The 17,672-nt window shown below is 47.1% G+C and overlaps 1 protein-coding gene across 5 annotated transcripts in view; it reads left to right on the plus strand.

The window, feature by feature from the left end:
- ABCC10 (ATP binding cassette subfamily C member 10) overlaps positions 1-13,184 on the plus strand; it is a 78,096-nt gene extending 64,912 nt beyond the window's left edge. For 2 of the 5 annotated variants that reach the window (XM_061565532.1, XM_061565529.1), the window contains exons 18-22: positions 788-1,041; positions 2,263-2,408; positions 10,332-10,429; positions 10,726-10,838; positions 12,050-13,183. In XM_061565532.1, coding sequence (XP_061421516.1) covers positions 788-1,041; positions 2,263-2,408; positions 10,332-10,429; positions 10,726-10,838; positions 12,050-12,191 — 753 coding nt within the window. In that variant the 3' untranslated portion in view covers positions 12,192-13,183. Of the gene's footprint in view, positions 1-787; positions 1,042-2,262; positions 2,409-10,331; positions 10,430-10,725; positions 10,839-12,049 lie in introns of all 5 variants that reach the window. The other 3 variants (XM_061565530.1, XM_061565531.1, XM_061565533.1) reach the window with 2 other exon arrangements.
- The last annotated feature ends 4,488 nt before the right edge of the window (positions 13,185-17,672 follow it).

Genomic DNA, 17,672 nt, shown 5'->3' on the forward strand with positions numbered 1-17,672 from the left:
GGCGGACAATGTGTTGTCATGATGGGCAGCCCGGGTTATGGGGTGTAGTACCAGCCCTAGTGGGGCTTGGGTGAGCGCTGGTTAGCGCGGGGGCACCGCGAGCAGTGTGCGGTGCGGGCTCCCGGTGAGGGAGCGAGAGGGAGCGTCAGCCAGCCGGGGTTACGTTGGGGCATGATACGCTGGTTGACCTGCTGAGACGTGACCGGATGATATTGGATGGGGGGCCACCAGTGGACGGGGGCCGCGGGGCGGTCACGTGGTCCAAAATAGCTCTTGGGAACCTTCGAGAAGGAGCTCGAGAGACCTGGAAGGTGGGCAGGGCGAAGGGCGGAGCCAGCCCCAGCCCGGGGGCATATAACGAGGGTCCCGTGAGGAGCTCGGGGTTCTTCGTGTGCTGGTGTTACGAAGATCCACGTCGGGGAGAAGAAGCCTGTCGCTATGCGGTCCTGACCCCATTTGTGGTCCGGACCGGGATAGCGAACCATGTCTAGTTCTGCCGTAGCATGGTTAGATGGGCATTCGAGACCCGAGTGTAGATCGTGTTGTGTTACGTGCTGTTGTATAATAAATAGTGTTGCTCCCAAGATAACATCTGTGACTCAGTTGGAGTCACTACACGAGTAATCTCTGTGATCATGTAACAGAGAGCATGTCTGTGTGATAGTGCCTGTGTATGTGAGAGTATAACTCTGAGAGTGTCTCTGTGCGTGTTAGAGAGTGCTGAATGGAAATTTACGAATAAATAGTTTTTATCACCGGAGGTAATATCTTTTCTATGTTCTCACAGGTGTCTCCTGATTGGCCCCAAGGTGGTGCACTGAAGTTTGACAAAGTGTTCCTCACTTACCGGCCAGGGCTGCCCTTTGCTTTAAATGGAATTTCTTTTTGCATAAATCCATGGGAGAAGGTGGGGATAGTTGGAAGGACTGGCTCCGGGAAGTCCACTCTGTTTTCAGTTCTCTTCCGCATTGTGGACGTACAGCACGGAGCAGTCTACATTGACGATCAGGACATCTCAAAACTCGCTCTCAAACAATTAAGGTAATATTCGAAATTATTTGTTTGTGGGAAGTGTAAAAAGTTATGGAAACCTAACTTGGTGCTCTTTATTGGTTAAGCATGTTTCAGGCGGCAGCGGTGGACACGCTCCCCCGCACGCGTGCTGATGAAAGCCCTCGTGGCAGAAATTTGTCACAGTCACTGCAGTGCCCGGCGTGACCAATAGCCATGTGCAGATCACATGGCCCTGTCAGTTTCCTAGATTTCTGGGGTGCTCATCCAGAAGTGGCGTCAGTCCCCACGAGCTTTGGAATTTCTAAGGGCTCACAACGCCGGGAAGCTCCAAAAGCGAATCTTCTGCCACCACCTCGTGGATCGACTCATTCCCCATTTTTCGAAATTTAATCCCCCAATGTTATCCCGATTTGCGCTATCGGCGTCACGTCATGAGATACAGTATCCCCTCAGGTGTCTCACGCCCTCCGTGCTGGAGAATGGCATGTGGAAGCGGACGCCACAGAGCTACCTCTGAGATCAAGTTGACTTCTGGTCCACACAAAGCGGAGATAGGATGGAGTGGATCACCGAGATGACTCTCTGAACTTCTCAGACCGTCACAGAAGGCTATCATTTAGAATTTTGGGGGAAGGCAGATTCCAAGATTCCTCAAGGTCATTTTTTTCTGGAAGCATTGTAAACTGAAGTGCCAAGGCTTTTGTAATCTTGTTACCTTAAAATATGACCCTTGGGAAGAGCGTGGCCGAACTGTTTCCTCCTGCGTTTCTCATGCCGAGGAGGCCATGGGTGTCTTTGAGCCATGCTTGACCTCTATCAACTGAACAAACACGTTGCATGCAGGAGGCTACCAATGTAAAGCATTATGAGCTGGACAGAGAGGAAGATGAACGGGGAGAGAGATCCTAAGGTCAGAGGATGAAAGACGCCACAATTAATGAGGAGTTCTAAGATGGAAACAGATGGGGCGTGTCGTAACAATAATTGAAGGGTAGACCAAGGGAAAGAAGATGGGAGAAGTTGTCAGCAACGTCTCGGTAGCAATAAGAAAAACGCAGCCGTGACATCGTACACAGGATGGAAGGAAAGGCCCTCGATATAATCCAGAGGCAAAATGATGGATAGCAAAAATATAAAAACGGGACTGACCAAACGGCTGACCACGTAAAAGAGGTCAAATGTGTATGTATATGTTTTTACAAATAGAATGAGAAAATATAACGTGTAATGTAATTATTTATGTTTTAGGTCTAACTTGGCGATAATCCCACAAGACCCATTCTTGTTCAGTGACACAGTTCGGAATAATTTGGACCCCAAAGGTTCATACCAGGACCATGAACTGTGGGAAGTGTTGGAGAAATGTCATTTGAAAAGCTTTGTCCTTGATCAGGGTATGTATGTGTGTGCATTCTCACATATTGTGCGCTATGTAAACACCAGCACTGGGGAGACAAAGGCTGGCCACACCACCCCACACCACCCTCTCGTGCGTCATGCCAGCCTTAATAGATGCTCACTTACAGCACTTGCCCCGACAGTTTGTGTATGTACGCTATACAGGGATATTTATCTTTGTCTCTCACATTGTACGGATGTATACACGTAGAGTATGTAGAAACTCTTTAACTTTTTTTACTAATACACCGTCTTCAGCATGCCACTAAAACACGTGGAGGGAATTGGCCTCGAGAGATGGGTGTGGGTGGTGAGGGTGGTGTTGGTGGTGTTGGTGATGTGAGTGGTGTTGGTGATGTGGGTGGTGTGGGTGGTGTGGGTGGCGGTGATGAATGCTGTGCCTGGGGGTCAGAGCAGAAGGTTCGCACTGCCCAGATTCAGAGACTTGGCAGACTCGAATGAAGCAAATCATGTCGACTTGTCCTTCAGAGCTGTAGTGCAGATGTTCAAAAAGCGTTACATGTGGGAGATATTGTGTATCAGAATCAGAATATGTATTTATACTGCAGGAATCCGATGCGCTATAAAGCTCTTTTTCACAGATGGCCAGTCGGGGCAAGGCGTAAGAATATTACAACAACAAACAGCACAAAACCACGACAGTCGTGCAAAGTACAAGATAGGCAAACAAATCACCCAAACACAAATACAAATAAAACTAAACTATGCCCATCATACCAGGCCAAGCCCACCGAGGTATTTACTTATTAAGCAACCTGACCACAGTGTCTGCAGATTTGACACCCGTTACCATCGATATTGCCAACACCCTTGTCTGCAGTGTAGTCGGGTCTCGCTTCGACTACCGTCATACCATTCTCTCCAAGTCATCATCAAGCAACATCTTCAAATTGCAACGGTTACAGAACAACTTTGGTCGTGTCGTCGTTTGTGTCCATCATCTACGACTCGACTCGGCCACCGCTCTCCGTACTCTTCATTGGCGCCCTTTTGTCAGCAGGACTAATTTTAAAATTGCGCCTGCCTTGGTCATCGCACCTTCACCACTGGTTCCCCACCAAACTACTTTCGCCTTGCACTGAAGGCTCGGTAGAACCCTCCGCAGCAGCCTCACTCAAAATCTGATTCGGACACCAAGGTCTCGAACTGTTACAGCCTCACGTCGGTTCTCTGCTGTCGCCCCCTCTGTGCTTTGCACATCTGCAACATCAAATGCACGCTGACTACTTTCAATAAACATCTAAAAGGCCTCCCCTATCTGTCTGGTCAGGCTTTCAAGCAACCCTGAGCTTGGCTCCAGGCCTCTGAGTACCGGTAATTGACTTGTCTGCAAATTCTGGCGTGTTATAAATGTCATTATTATTATAAACCAACTTAGTCAATTTGATGTTTGATTTCAGCAAGTGCATACTACAGAGTCGATTATTACCCAGAGTTGATTTGTTTCTCCAGCCTCACGTTACAATGCCGAACCCTCATCCTGACTAAATTGATTCATTCATCCACTGGAAGTCACTGGGGAACACACAATGCAGTGTCGTTACTTATGAGAATACCCCCACAACTGCTTCATGCTGCCCGTCCTTTAACCCACAATACCAAGGCATGCGAGTGTACATCTCTGTACTCTTTGGTTCTTTCGGTAAAGTCACGTAGGTATAACATAAAATATATCACGACGTTTCGATCGCAACACAAGCGGTCGTCCTCAGGCGGAAAAAATATAATCCAGCAATGGAACTAGGCCTCGGCAAGGTAAGGTAAAAGTTAAAAGGTAAAAACAACGAGCCTACCTTTACCCTACCTTTTACCTTACCACAATACAATCACTCTACCCTTACCTTTTACCCTTTAGCAGGTAAGGTAAAATGTAAAAGGTAAAAAGCAACAAGCCTACCTTTTACCCTACCTTTTACCCTTACCCCATACAAATGACCCGATTACAGGGTAATTACTGGGGTACTACTACACATGAACAAGGTTTATAACGGTAAATGCTAGGTAGAGCGCTTTATTCATATAGAATACTCTTGATGATTCAAATTTTACACGCTTTCTTTGAACTCACGCTGTCTGTTGTCGTTATTGTTGTTGTTGTCGTTATTGTTGTAATTGTTGTCATTGTTGTCGTCGTCGCTGTCGTATCCTCAAATCTTGTAACTCAATTTTACCCACTTCCTAATGTGGTATCGACTGCAAACTTGGTATACGTATGTCATACTGATGACAATACTATGTTATATCACTAAAAAAAATACATATTTTTAAACGATCTTTTGTTTACGTTATGTATCGGCTTGGGTCTAATTGTCCACGCTCAACTGACGTTGGCTGTAAATCAACACGGTCCCTTACGTTGTGGCAAGCTTCGGGGTCACTTCCTGGAGTCGTGGAGTTCTGCCATTACTAGTACATTTAATAAAAGCGTGTTTAAAAAAAAAGTTGTTTTAAATATTACTTGTTAAATGGAGGCCACGGACTGCGCCACGGAGCTTTTAGTGGTAAACAAGGCACCGTATTTACCGGGTAATACTTCGCGCTTCCTTTACCCTACCGGGTAATTCTTCCGAGCTACCTTTACCCTACCTTATACCTTACTCCTTGGCATGTCGACACCTTTACCCTTTACATTTACCCTTTTACCCGGTAAAAAGGGTAATTTACCTTACCTTGCCGAGGCCTAAGTGGAACTGCTGAACCAGCGAGAGATCAGTTACAACAAGAGGTTATTGATGTGGCAATGGGCAAGCAAGTGGGGTCTGAGCTGGAAAGGAATTCCATCCACAGACGTAAGCACGTCAGTTGTGTTAATGGGGGAGATTAGAGAGAGAGAGATTAGGGAGGGAGATTAGCATGAATGAGCTTCCATTGCCGTAAGTACCCGGCATTGCCCGGGCGAAAAAGACAGACACACACATCGACTTACACACACTGTAAATGTACATGAGTTTAGCGGAAGAAGCAAGGAACAGAAATATAATTTGTCTGCACACAAACATCATGATTGTATTATTTGCCAGGTGATTATTTTATAAATAGGTTTCTATCAACGTGATTTGACAAAAAAATATGTAAATAAATAAACACAGAGCAAATTATTAATAAATTAATAGTTGTGAGCACACAAACGAAAATATGTGAATACTAGCAAGGTGATTATTAAAATACCAGGTTTCTGTGTACATGAGTTGAGTGAATGAAGCAAGGAATCGAAAAATGAGATGTCTGCACACAAACATAATTAATGTACATTTGTAATGCGAGCATAAACGGGGTGGTTGTTGGCCTCCGCGACAATCACGCGGGCCTAGGGGTCGGCACGGTTTGAACCGACTCAAACTGGTTTCAAATTGAGCAAACCAAACCAAACCAGCGACGACTGAACCAAACCAAAACCAAACCAAACTAAGCTAAACCAAACCTCTTGAGTTGGCTTGAACCGAAAAGATGCGCGGCAAACAATATTCGCATTCAATACAAATATCAAGTGTATTACTCGCTAATTTCTACGCAGGCTTTCTTCATATTGAGATTCACTAGCAAGTACTGGACGACGATGTCGTCCACAGCCATCTCCTCAAGCTTGGCACACCCAATGTCCTTGAACGCAGTGTGGTAGTTCAATGGCAGTGAAACCCCAACACTAGGCAACATCCGCGCCCACGAGCGCACACACATCTCGGCCTTGAACGTGCACTTGTGCAGGTTTGGTCGGTCGAGAAAGGAGCGCTTGGCGGCCGAGTTTGCTCTCTCGGAGGGCACGGACGACGCCGGGATAGGCAAATAGTCGAGGGCCACGCATCGTAGGCGCGGGTACTTGCCGCCGTACAGCTTCCACCACTTGACAACGTCCATGCTCAGGTCCTGAGTCGGCTCAAGCAGGAAGCGGTCGACCTCGGAGGCGGCGCCGTCGTGAGCGTTGGGCGCGTAGACCATGTCAAAGAGGATGTTAATGCCGCCACGCGGCGCCGCCTTCGGCGCCGCGTCCGTCGTCAACGCTGGGTAGCGCTGGTTGAGAATGTCCGTCATCATGTCCTTGATATTGCTGTACTCGGTGCTCGAGGCCGCGGGCTTGGGGTGGCGCAGGTCGAGAAAGCGGGCGACGCGGCTTGGTTCGGACGAGAGAAGGTCGCTGTACTTGACCATGTAGTCGGAGATGGTCACGGCGGCCGAGCTCACGACCACATGAGGACTCGGGCGGTGGGTCATGCAGTGGCTCAAGAGAGCCTCCTGCGCCGTGATGGCGTTCGAGATGGTGCAGTACTCCTCGGCGCCCATGGCATCGGAGATGGCCGCCGGCTTCTCCAAGAACTGGCAGAGCAGCGCCGCCTGCTCCCACTGCTCGTCCGACAAGCCGGCCTGGCTCCGCGACCAGCCGGGCTCAAGGCAGATGGCGTCGATCACTTGGCGCTGCCTTAGCGACGCCATGAGCATCACGTACGTGCTACCCCAACGTGTGACCACGTCGAGGCAAGGTGGCTGCAGCGGGCACTTGAGGTAGTGCCGCGCGAGCGACGTGTAGGCCGCCCTCTTCGTCTTGCTCTTGTGGATAGCGCCGAGCGTCGCGCGGAGGCTGCGCAGCAGTGTCTCGAACGCGCCGAATGAGGCCTTGACGCCGAGGTTGACGCAGTGCGCGATGCACCGCAAGCAGCACGTCGAGCGCAGGTTGCTCCCCCTGAGGAGCGTGAGGGACTTGGCGGATGCGACGGCGTCAGAACCGCTGTCGGTGACGACGGCGAGCAGGCGCGGCCACACGCCAAAGTCGTCGAGCAGCTCGTGCAGGCGCTGCGCCATGCGCTTGCCCACGCCTTCGCCCGGGGCCACCCAAAAGAAGTCAATGATGCAGTTGCACATGGAGAACGACGCCGGGTCCATCCAGTGGAGGGTGACCGAGAAGAAGCCGGTCATGGCGTCGTTTGTCCAACCGTCGTAGGTCAAGGAGACGCAAGAGCCAAAAGTAGTAAAGTACTGTAGCACGAGTAGCTTGAGGACGACATACATCTCGAGCATGCGGCGCTTGACCGTGCGCTCAGACTTGGGCTCGTAACCTGGGGCAGCTCGTTGAAGAAGAGTCGTAAAGGGATCCGATGTTACGTGTTTATGGCCTAGACCACTCGTCGCGATGTACTCAGCGACAAAGCTGTCCATGGCCTTGCTCGCGTGCGCTGACATGGGCGTGGCCATCTTGGACTGCACGAGCAAACCCTTCCCCGTCGGCGGCGACGTGACGACCGTGGGCGACTCGGGGTCGACGATCCCATGGGTCTTGAGATGCTTGATACAGGTGCCCGAGGAGGTGGAGCCCGCGTACTGGAGGGTGCAGATCTTGCAGGTCCGGCTCTGCACGTCGCCCGCGGCCTGGCTCGTCTCAAAGTACTCGTCGTGCCACAGCGCTCGGGACACACGGGCCTTCTTGGGCTTGGGCTGCGTCGCGGTCTGCAGCGCTGCGGCGCCGAGGGTGCGCATGAGGCTCTGCCGCGTGTCGCCGCGCGTGGCGTCCGGGCTCTCACGTTCGCTCGCCATCGGCTCCTCGTCGCTACCGGCGTGTTTGGTCTCTTCCACGTCGTGGATGAGATACCTTGTGATGCTGGAGCCGCCGGGGATGGCGCCGTCTTGAGCCACTCGAGCCATGGAGATGCAATTGCAAAGTGAATTCGCAGGCAAAGGCAACTACAGCATGTCCTTTCGTGTCGCCTTTACAACCAACCAAACTAGTTTGAGCCGGTTCCACCCTGTCCGAGCCAAACCGAGTCGGTTTTCGTAGCCCCAAACCAAACCGAACCAGTTCAAACAGAGCCAAACCAAACCGATTTGGTTCGGTTCAAACCGCGGTTTGGTGGTTTGAGCCAAATCGTGCCGACCCCTACGCGGGCCGGAGCATTGGGGGGCGGAGCCGGGTCGACGGAGCGTGTGGGAGGAGCCACTGCTCATCTCGACCACCAATTCCATACACCCAGCCATCAGATTCACCATGGAAGTCGAAAAAGATGGCAAGCTACCCTTTTTGGATGTCCTAATTAAAAGGAGACCTGATGGTTCAATGAGCCATTCTGTCTACAGGAAAGCCACCCATACGGATGCCTACCTAAAACCGGATTCCCACCACCATCCATCCCAGAAGAACTCCCTCATCAAGACTCTATACCATAGAGCCCAATGCATCTCCGACCAGGAACACATTGCCAGTGAACTCAAACACGTACGCCAAGCTCTTAAGGATAATGGTTACTCCGACTACACAATCCGCAAAGCCATCACTCCAACCATCAAGAAGGATCCTGTTGAGGAGCCTTTCAAAACCATCACCTTACCCTACATTGCTGGGGTCACAAAAAAGATCACCAAAATCCTGATTAAACACAAGATCCAGGTCCGATTCAACACAGTACATAAAATCCGTGATCTGGTCCCATCTGTAAAAGACGTAGTTCCAGACATACAGTACCCTGGCGTCTACAAACTAAGTTGCCTCTGTGGTAGCAGTTACATTGGAGAAATCAAACGACATGTCTCGGACCGCATCCATGAACATAAAGCAGACCTGAAACACGGTAGGACAAACACCTCAGCCGTGGCAGATCACTGTTACAATTTAGTGGGCTCACATGACATTGACTTCTCCAAGACAGAGGTTCTCTGCAAGCCATCTGGCTACCATGAGAGATTCGTTCATGAGGCGATTCACATATACAAACACAGAGACAATTTCAACCGAGAAGATGGATTCTGGCTCAGCAATCATTGGAAGGACGTAATAAACCATTTCGGATCTTAACTGATTGTTGTTCACGTTTACGGTGACTTTCAGACCGCAGTCCACTCACTGGCATTGACTGTGTATCTTGTGTTCTCCACAGGGAATGCATTATTTGCTCCGCTGCGGGTCTCCACCGCTCTCCCATTGACATGTTTCGTTGCTTCTACATACTATTAACATTCCCTCCCTTTGTTAATGCTACCCCCTACCCCCTACCCCCTCCGTTTGATGCTGCTAATCCTGCATAATGCATGGGCATAATATGCCTTTGAAACCCCCCCGCCCACCTCCTACGCATTTCCCATAAATATGATAAATTCATCTTGATATGCAAATTCTTTTTGTCAAGGCGCTCTTCTTCCACCTCCAACCCAGCTTATATATACGCTCCAAGCTTGGCAGTGTTTCATTCTTCACCTGAAGACGGCTGCTTGCGTTGTAGCCGAAACGTCGTGAGAATTATTTTATTATGTTTTATTTTTATTATTTTATTACTTCCCTTCTACGTGACTTTACCGAAAGAACCAAGAAGATGAATCCCTGCAGTCACGAAAGCTTTAAATCGAAACCAATAATATGTTTTAACATCCCTAGTCTAGACTAGAACCACTCTACCCACCATCCTGAGTAAAACCCTACTCGTGATGTTACCCATCTCCCTAATTACAGTGCTAGGATGTTGGACTGGCACTGCTGTGTCTGCAAGTGCAGTAATATCAATTTAACCCTTTCCCACTCCGAGATGTTTTGCAAGTTGTAAGGTGGGGTGTCCCGTTCACTGCTGAATCTCGGAATGCACAAGTGGCTCGTCATTAATTTAATTTAGAGAGGCGTAGCGCCATTGTTCTTCAAGACGTTGCACTCACCGCAGAGAAGTGTAGCGACACGACCGCACTCTACGGTAGCTAGTACCAAACTGTGCCACACACCCTCCTGCATGGCCTTATGTGAACCTCAGTATCGATAACGATATTTTAGTTTGGTATTTCTTCCCGTTTCGTTTCAATGACGTACACGTACATCATCAGAAACGGAATCGGAAGAAAAACTGATGATGTGCACATGTCATCGGAACGACAAAGCGTTAACGAATGAGTGAATGCATTGCGGAGCATCCAGACTTCCCGCGTGTCTGTGACAGGTGGCCTCCAAGCAGAGGTGGCTGAGCGAGGAAGAGACTTCTCCTGTGGTCAGCGGCAGCTGCTGTGCCTGGCACGTGCCATGCTCTTCAAGGCCAAGGTCGGCATCTGCTGCCGTTTGCTTCATCTGCCTTTGCAAATTGATTCCGATAGAAACCGTTTGCTTTCCGAGTGAAATAAACTCCATCCAGTTTTCACTATCACAGCTGTTGAGATTTTGCCTGTGTTTGTAACCCCATAATCTGTATATTTACCGAATTGTCAAACAAAGTTATTGATTTACTTTGCAAAAAGGTCACACGTAATTATCAACAGCAGCTTTTTATCTGCTAAAAGGAAAGTCCTCGCTGATATATTTGTGAAATTATAATTGCCTGTCTTTTAATGTCAATTCAGATTCTGTGCATAGATGAAGCAACTGCGAGTGTTGATCAAGACACGGACGTGCTGCTACAAAAAACCATCAGGAGCGAGTTTGTCAACAGCACAGTGCTGACTATTGCACATCGGTAAGACAACTAAACACTTGGACACAAATGTTATTACGCAATGTGCTTCGCTCCAGTCGGCATGAGGACGGGCTTCTTGCATTGTGTATAGCAGGTGACAGTAGGACTAATGATAATGCCCTCTACCCAGATGTTCCTGAGTCTCAGGACTCTTTTTCAAGAGGTTTTCGGATGAGATGTTTGGCCAAATCCGTTAAAGAGCAATTGGCCTACAGAACGAACCAAACTGTGTGCAGAAAACACATGCATACGTATGTATGTACTTACGTATGTAGCCAACCGTGCTAATCGGAGGTGCCCGGGGAAGGGCAACAAACTAAATATAAAAAGCAGTTCTAAATAAATTAGTTTTTAGTTTTCAATCTATATTTAAAAGTGCATAGTCCCAGTGGTTCGAACACTGAAATCTCCACAGAAATAGATTCAAGAATGCTTTGCTGTATTGTGATCTTTCCACCTCACAGCTGGTATCCATAGGTACCTGCCACCCCGAGTGCTACCAAAGCGCAACTCCGCTAAGCTTCCAAGATCTGTGCACAACATGGATTTGAGAGCTGAATGGTCACCATTGTGCCTACCTCCCTTAGTAGATGTCCTCACGAGTGTTCATATGTAGAGCAAATGACAATTCCTCCTCACCAGAAGGGGCTGATCTATTTCAAATGAACATCTTTTTTGCCCATAATAGAGGTTTTCTGGTGAGTTCGCGTAAATATAAATGTGTCGTTAAATCTGTCACCACCCGACAGCCAATTAGTAAGGTTTGTCATGTAAACAAAACATGCCAATTCATTACTAGTTCATCACACCGGTGTGTTGGAGAGTAAACCCAATACAGCATTGACAATTCGAGCACCGCGACGTTTCAGCCGGTAATTATAGCAACCAGTCTCATCAGGCGACAGCCAGAGTTGTGGAGAAATCCTCTTTCGGTCTTAAATAGAGGGATACATGTGATGTCTTTTTTTGTCAGCCAATCAGGTGCAAAGAGAAGTGGAGGAGGGGGGTTAGTGTTCGTATAAAATTACAAACGATCGAACCCAAAAACCTCTTATGGATAATATTGGTCACGAAAGCTGACTAACGTTTATTTTGGTATAAACAGGGTGACGTTATATAAAGTTTCGTCTGCTTACCTCTTACCGATTCTCGGCACTGATTTTGAGACCATGCCCGTCTGGTTGTGTGCTTCATTGCTTTGGTTTTTTGAGACCCAACACGATTCTGGATTCCGACCGGGTCCTCCTGCTGCGAGGCGGGCGAGTGCTGGAGTTCGCGTCTCCCCACGACCTCCTCCAGGATCCGCGGTCCGCTCTGTCTCGCCTCCTCTCGAAAAGCCATTTACTGTCTTGAAAGCAATTGCTCACCCGGGGGCAGGACAAGGAGGGGTTTAGTTGAAGGAGGCAAAGGTGATGTTTAGAGTGCTGTGAATGTTTGCAATAAGGGTCAATAGACTCCAAGTTAACATTGACGCGTCGTTTACTCGAGTAGCTGCACTACATAGATGTGAACAGCCCGGTCTCCCATATCGAATGATAAAAATTAAGTATTTGGTCTTCGCGTTATTCCCGTCGCGCAAGGTTATCACGAAGGCGCTATGTTACACAGATGTAGTCTGCAGTCGCGTCATAATTGGGGGCGATTTTGCCGTGTGTAATTCACAATTGAGTGATTTGTAGGTAATTTTTCTTTATTTGGCCAATGTGGGCCAAAAAATGCTGGCAAACAATGGTCGAACCCGTTTAGAATGACGTCGGGGCATCCTGAACGTTCAGTGTGAAACAGGCGGTGCGTACGGTGCCGTACGTTACAGCTTAGACCCAGTGGCGGCTGGTGATATTTATTTTTGGGGGGGCGCATTTTTTTTATTTTATTGAGGGGGGCAAATAAATATAAAGCAGTACCAAAAACCATTTTGACTACTTGAATATAAATTTTGATGATCTTTATTTACATTTCAGACCAAAAGAAGTACCAAAAAGCATGTTTCCTACTTGAACATAAATGTTTCTCTTTTATATACATTTCAGACCAAAGTACCAAAAAGCATGTTTCCTACTTGAACATAAATGTTTCTCTTTTATATACATTTCAGACCAAAGTACCAAAAAGCATGTTTCCTACTTGAACATAAATGTTTCTCTTTTATATACATTTCAGACCAAAGTACCAAAAAGCATGTTTCCTACTTGAACATAAAAACGTTAGTTTCATGCTATTATCAATATGGCTGCGGCTACTTTCATGACGTTTGCATTTGTCAGAGAGATGTTTGAGGTCTCTTACCCCCGTCGTTGTCCACAAAACTTCAGTGCCGACACTTTGAAATAAAAGACAGGGAAAACAAAAAAGAGAATTGCTAACATCACATCCAGCCAGCCACCTCCGTTTCTCATAACAAGCGCGGGTGAAGCTTCGTGTGTAGCTTCGTCCTCTGTCACTGGCCTGCTGCTGGATTTGTAAATCGGGTTGGTCCGGTCCGAGATCCTTTATCTTTTTTATTTCTTCCAGCGAAAGCCTTGTGAAAGGGTTTTTTTGTAAATAAATTACAGAATTTGGATGAACTGCTGCCATTGTTTACACAAAAAATTTGATCAGCCTAGCAAGTGTCAAAGTGGTGTCGCCTTCGCACTCGCAGTAGTGGCCTACAGCGTAAATTTGAATGACAGGTGACGAGAACCAATCAGATTGGATAAAATAACATGTATCCAATTCTGATTGGCCAGGGACGCAACGACTTGCGCCCCGAGGAGAATCTTTAAGAAACCAATTAGAGACCAGCTTCAGGTCACATGCTGTCCGAAAATGTAAAGTCTCACATAGACATCCATTTGTCCGGCGCCCCGCATGAAACACATTGAAAAACATAGAAAATAGTTGACCGATTAAAGCCAGTTTTTATTAAATGCTGATGCTTTTCTTACTACCAGCCGGCACATCGTATGAAAAAAATATTTTATTTATGTATTTTTATATACATTTTGCATATGTATATTTCTTGAATATTGATGGGGGCGGCGCCCCTGCGCCCTCTATTGACGAGCCGCCACTGCTTAGACCCCTACAGCGATAACCAGGGCAGCCTGCCACTCTGCACCAAGGAGTGAACGTTGACCTGGCTTGGCCACGTCACCGCCTCTGGCATTGTACCACCGTGCCGATGACAAGAATGCTATGCAAAGGTTTAAAATGTACACTCCCAATGTTCACAGTAATATACTGACATGTACAATGTGAATAAAGGTCGACGTAACATATGGCTGGCTGTTTTATATGCCCACGTTGAGACATCACATCAGTTATTACACAATTAATCAATACACATTCTCCAGATGGCAACGTGTATGTACTGTATATTTGTAATTAAAGTAATTGTATACTTTTATATATTCATTTATATTCAGAATGAGAATATTTATCTATACTGGAGGAATCCGATGAGCTATAAAGCTTTTTCACAGATGCCCAGTAGGGGCATGGGGTAAGAACGACAAATACAAAAACATAATAGGAGTGCAAAGTACAAGAAAGGTAAACAAATCACCCAAACACACAAATACAACCAAGCCAATCCCATCCTACCTGGCAAAGCCCACTGAAGTATTCACTTATTTTTCAGAAGCAACCTGGCAACAGTGTCTGCAGAGTTTGCCGTCGTGTGTAGTTATAGATTGATGATGTTCACCAAGGTTATGAACCAACTTAGTGAATGTGATACTGGAGAGTCGATTATTGCCCAGAGTTGATTTGTTTCTCTGGTCTCGCGTTACGATGCCGAACCCTCATCCTGACTAAATTCATTCATCCACTGGATAAATGAATTCGACGAGCTATGAACATCTTTTTCACAGATGTCCAGTTGGGGCGGGTTAGAAAGTTACAACAACAAAATACAAACACCGATAGTGCAAAGTATAGGAAAGGTAAACAAGTCACAATAAATAAAATTCATCAAGAAAAAAGTACAAATTGCAAAAGTGTATTAATTCCTGCCGATTTTTTGTACAATCGATGCAAGCTTTGGGGAGATAGAACAACAATAATCCCAGACCACAGCACAATCGCTCAATACGGTAACATGTAACTATCGATACACTTCTGCCACCAATTCAGACAGACTGCGTCGCGTGACAGATTGGTGTCCGAAGTGGGATTGCCAGTGCTGTTGATAGGCAATGTTGCTATGGGCTGGTCTGTGTATGTTGTGTGTGTATAAGTAGATGCTCGCTAACAGCACTTGCCCCAACAGTATATTAAAGACTATATGGGGGGGTCTGTGTGGAACAGTGTCATCACGTGTCTGCTGTGTGTCAATAGACACGCTTGAAAACGAGATGTTCCATCTCGGGATTTTACAGGTGAAGTATTTAAAAAAATAAAGTATTGCATGCTGGTGTTGCCACTTCGAGTGACACGTGACTGACATTCTAACTCACCTTACCTCGTCCGCTCCAGAACTGTCTCGGTCCCGTGACACCCCATGAACACAACGCGATGCCGCGTTCACAACACAGACAAGGTACAGGTGCAGCCATGCAAGTGCTTGCTCACGCCGCTGCTAGCAGAAGGGCTTCCACAATATACGTGTTGAACTTCTCTCGCACTGTATGTAGCCAACTTTATAGGAGGTGCGGGGCAAAGACAAGAAACTAAACACAAAGTTCTGAAGAAATACATTTTCAGTGGGTTTTGCGTGGGTAATGAACTGACTACACAAGAGGAGACCTCTAGATGCAATTTGATCTCCTCTTTCACGCTGGCCAGACGCGACCTGCGGCTCGACACTGGTGTGCCCATGTATATTGCCGGTTGGATAGGGAGGAGGGGGATTTAATAAATCTGCGCCGTTGTTTCAACTGCCGCACTGGGAGATTGAACCAGTGCGCGAGCCGCTACGATTGGCGATCTGCCGAATTGATTTTGGTTTTTACATTCTTCACATTGACGCTAATTATTATTTTGTGTCATGTACAATATGAAACTATTAAAACTAGTTTTTATTTTACCAGATAAGGCCCACTGAGCTACGTAGCTCTTTTTAAGAAGCGACTTGGCCACAAACGATAGCTCAACGAAGTGGATTATCACGTGGCCATTTATGACAGCAAAATACTCTAAACGCGTGTTTAATAATGTGGTGGGCAAAACCAGAGAAGAATCCACGCGACCACAATATGCAAACTCCAAATATACAGCAGGCGTCAGAATCAGGATTGAACCCACGACTTCATGTACACGAAGCAAGGTAGTTAACATCTCGCCACCGCCAGCGGCGCCCGTATATATACAGGGTGTTTTAAAAAGATGGACCCGATTTGAAATCGATATATCTCTGCAATCACGAACCGCCCATGAATGAAACTCATTCATGGGCGTTTTGCGTTCTGCAGTTCGGCAAGACTGAATCCGTAATTGCGGTGCAGTGTGCGTTTCAATGGCGTTTTGGCATTGGTCCGCCAATGTCAAAGAGCATTCGTCGTTGGTACCGACAATTTGAGGAAAAAGGCTATTTATGTAAGGAGAACAGCACAGGGCGACCACGCACCTCAGGAAAACGTGAGAAGAATTCAAGAGAGTTTTCTGCGTAGCCCGCGCAAGTCCACTCGTCGTGCCAGCCGAGAACTTGCGATCCCTCCTCATACGACTGTCTGGCGACTGTTAAGGCGACGTTTAATCATGAGGCCATACCGGTTGCAAATGGTCCAGGCTCTTCGTGCAGGTGACAAAAGAAAGCGTTTAGGACAAATTCAACTATCGTCTCGATGTTGTCCGTACAGCAGGTGGAGGGCACATAAAGCATTTATAAAATGGTTAGTAAAACTCATTAAACCGTTTGTAACTTTTTGTGTAATTGTAACATGTTGCCATCGTGAAATATACTGCTTTTAAATTGGGTCCATCTTTTTGAAACACCCTGTAGATATCCAACATTTGGCAGTTCACCAACATTGAGTCAAGCTCGACCTGACTTCTGATGAGACGCTGTATGTCGAAACCGGTTCAGTGTTGCTTGTCTTTACCCAATGGTTTTGAAATTATGCACTCCCAGAAGGAAGAGCCGGGTGGCTGATGGCATGTGTAAAAATCGGCATACTGTACTGTTTATTTGATGTGGAGGGACAGATAATGAGGCGGTGTAACGTTCAGCTAACGAAGTTGTTCAGAATAATGGGTTTTGTTTGAATTAGATCGCGTAAATATAAATACGTCGTTAATCCCGCTACAGCGAATTAGTAATGGTTTGTCACGTAAACAAAACGTGCCAATTAGTGACTACTTCAGCAAGCCGCGGTGTGTTGGAGAGTAAACCCACCACATTTACAATATCAGTATGATATTTCTCTTATTGCAACCAACTCCATCAGGCAATTTTCCAGATTTGTGCTTGGCACGTGTTGTTTACATGACAAACCTTACTAACTGGCTGTATCCGGGTGGTGGTGGGTTAATGACACATTTATATTGAGGAATTATAACCCAAAACCTTTTCATGATATTGCTCGTGAAAGCCTACTTCGTGTTAAACTGATCAACCGCCATCCACCGATAAATACGACGCATCAATCACAACCTTTGTGCGTAGTAGGTTTTCGCAGGCGATATTATGATTCATAATAGATATTTTGGTTCGACCGGTTGTGTGTTGGAGAGTAAACCCACGAACAAACGACGACGTCGTTCTCTCTTCTCCACGTGGGCGGGTGTCCATATTTGGTGACGAGACGGGGGAACCCCCCCACCCCTCCCGCCCCGGAGTGACGCGGCTCTCCTGGAAGGAATCCCTCTGAGCTGGCGTCGCCTCCGCGCCGCGAATCGGCCGCTGCCAAACGCGCG

Source organism: Lethenteron reissneri, chromosome 35 (genome assembly GCF_015708825.2).
Source record: "Lethenteron reissneri isolate LAM-NWPU_2019-01 chromosome 35, ASM1570882v1, whole genome shotgun sequence".
In the NCBI taxonomy this organism is placed as follows: Eukaryota; Metazoa; Chordata; class Hyperoartia; order Petromyzontiformes; family Petromyzontidae; genus Lethenteron; species Lethenteron reissneri.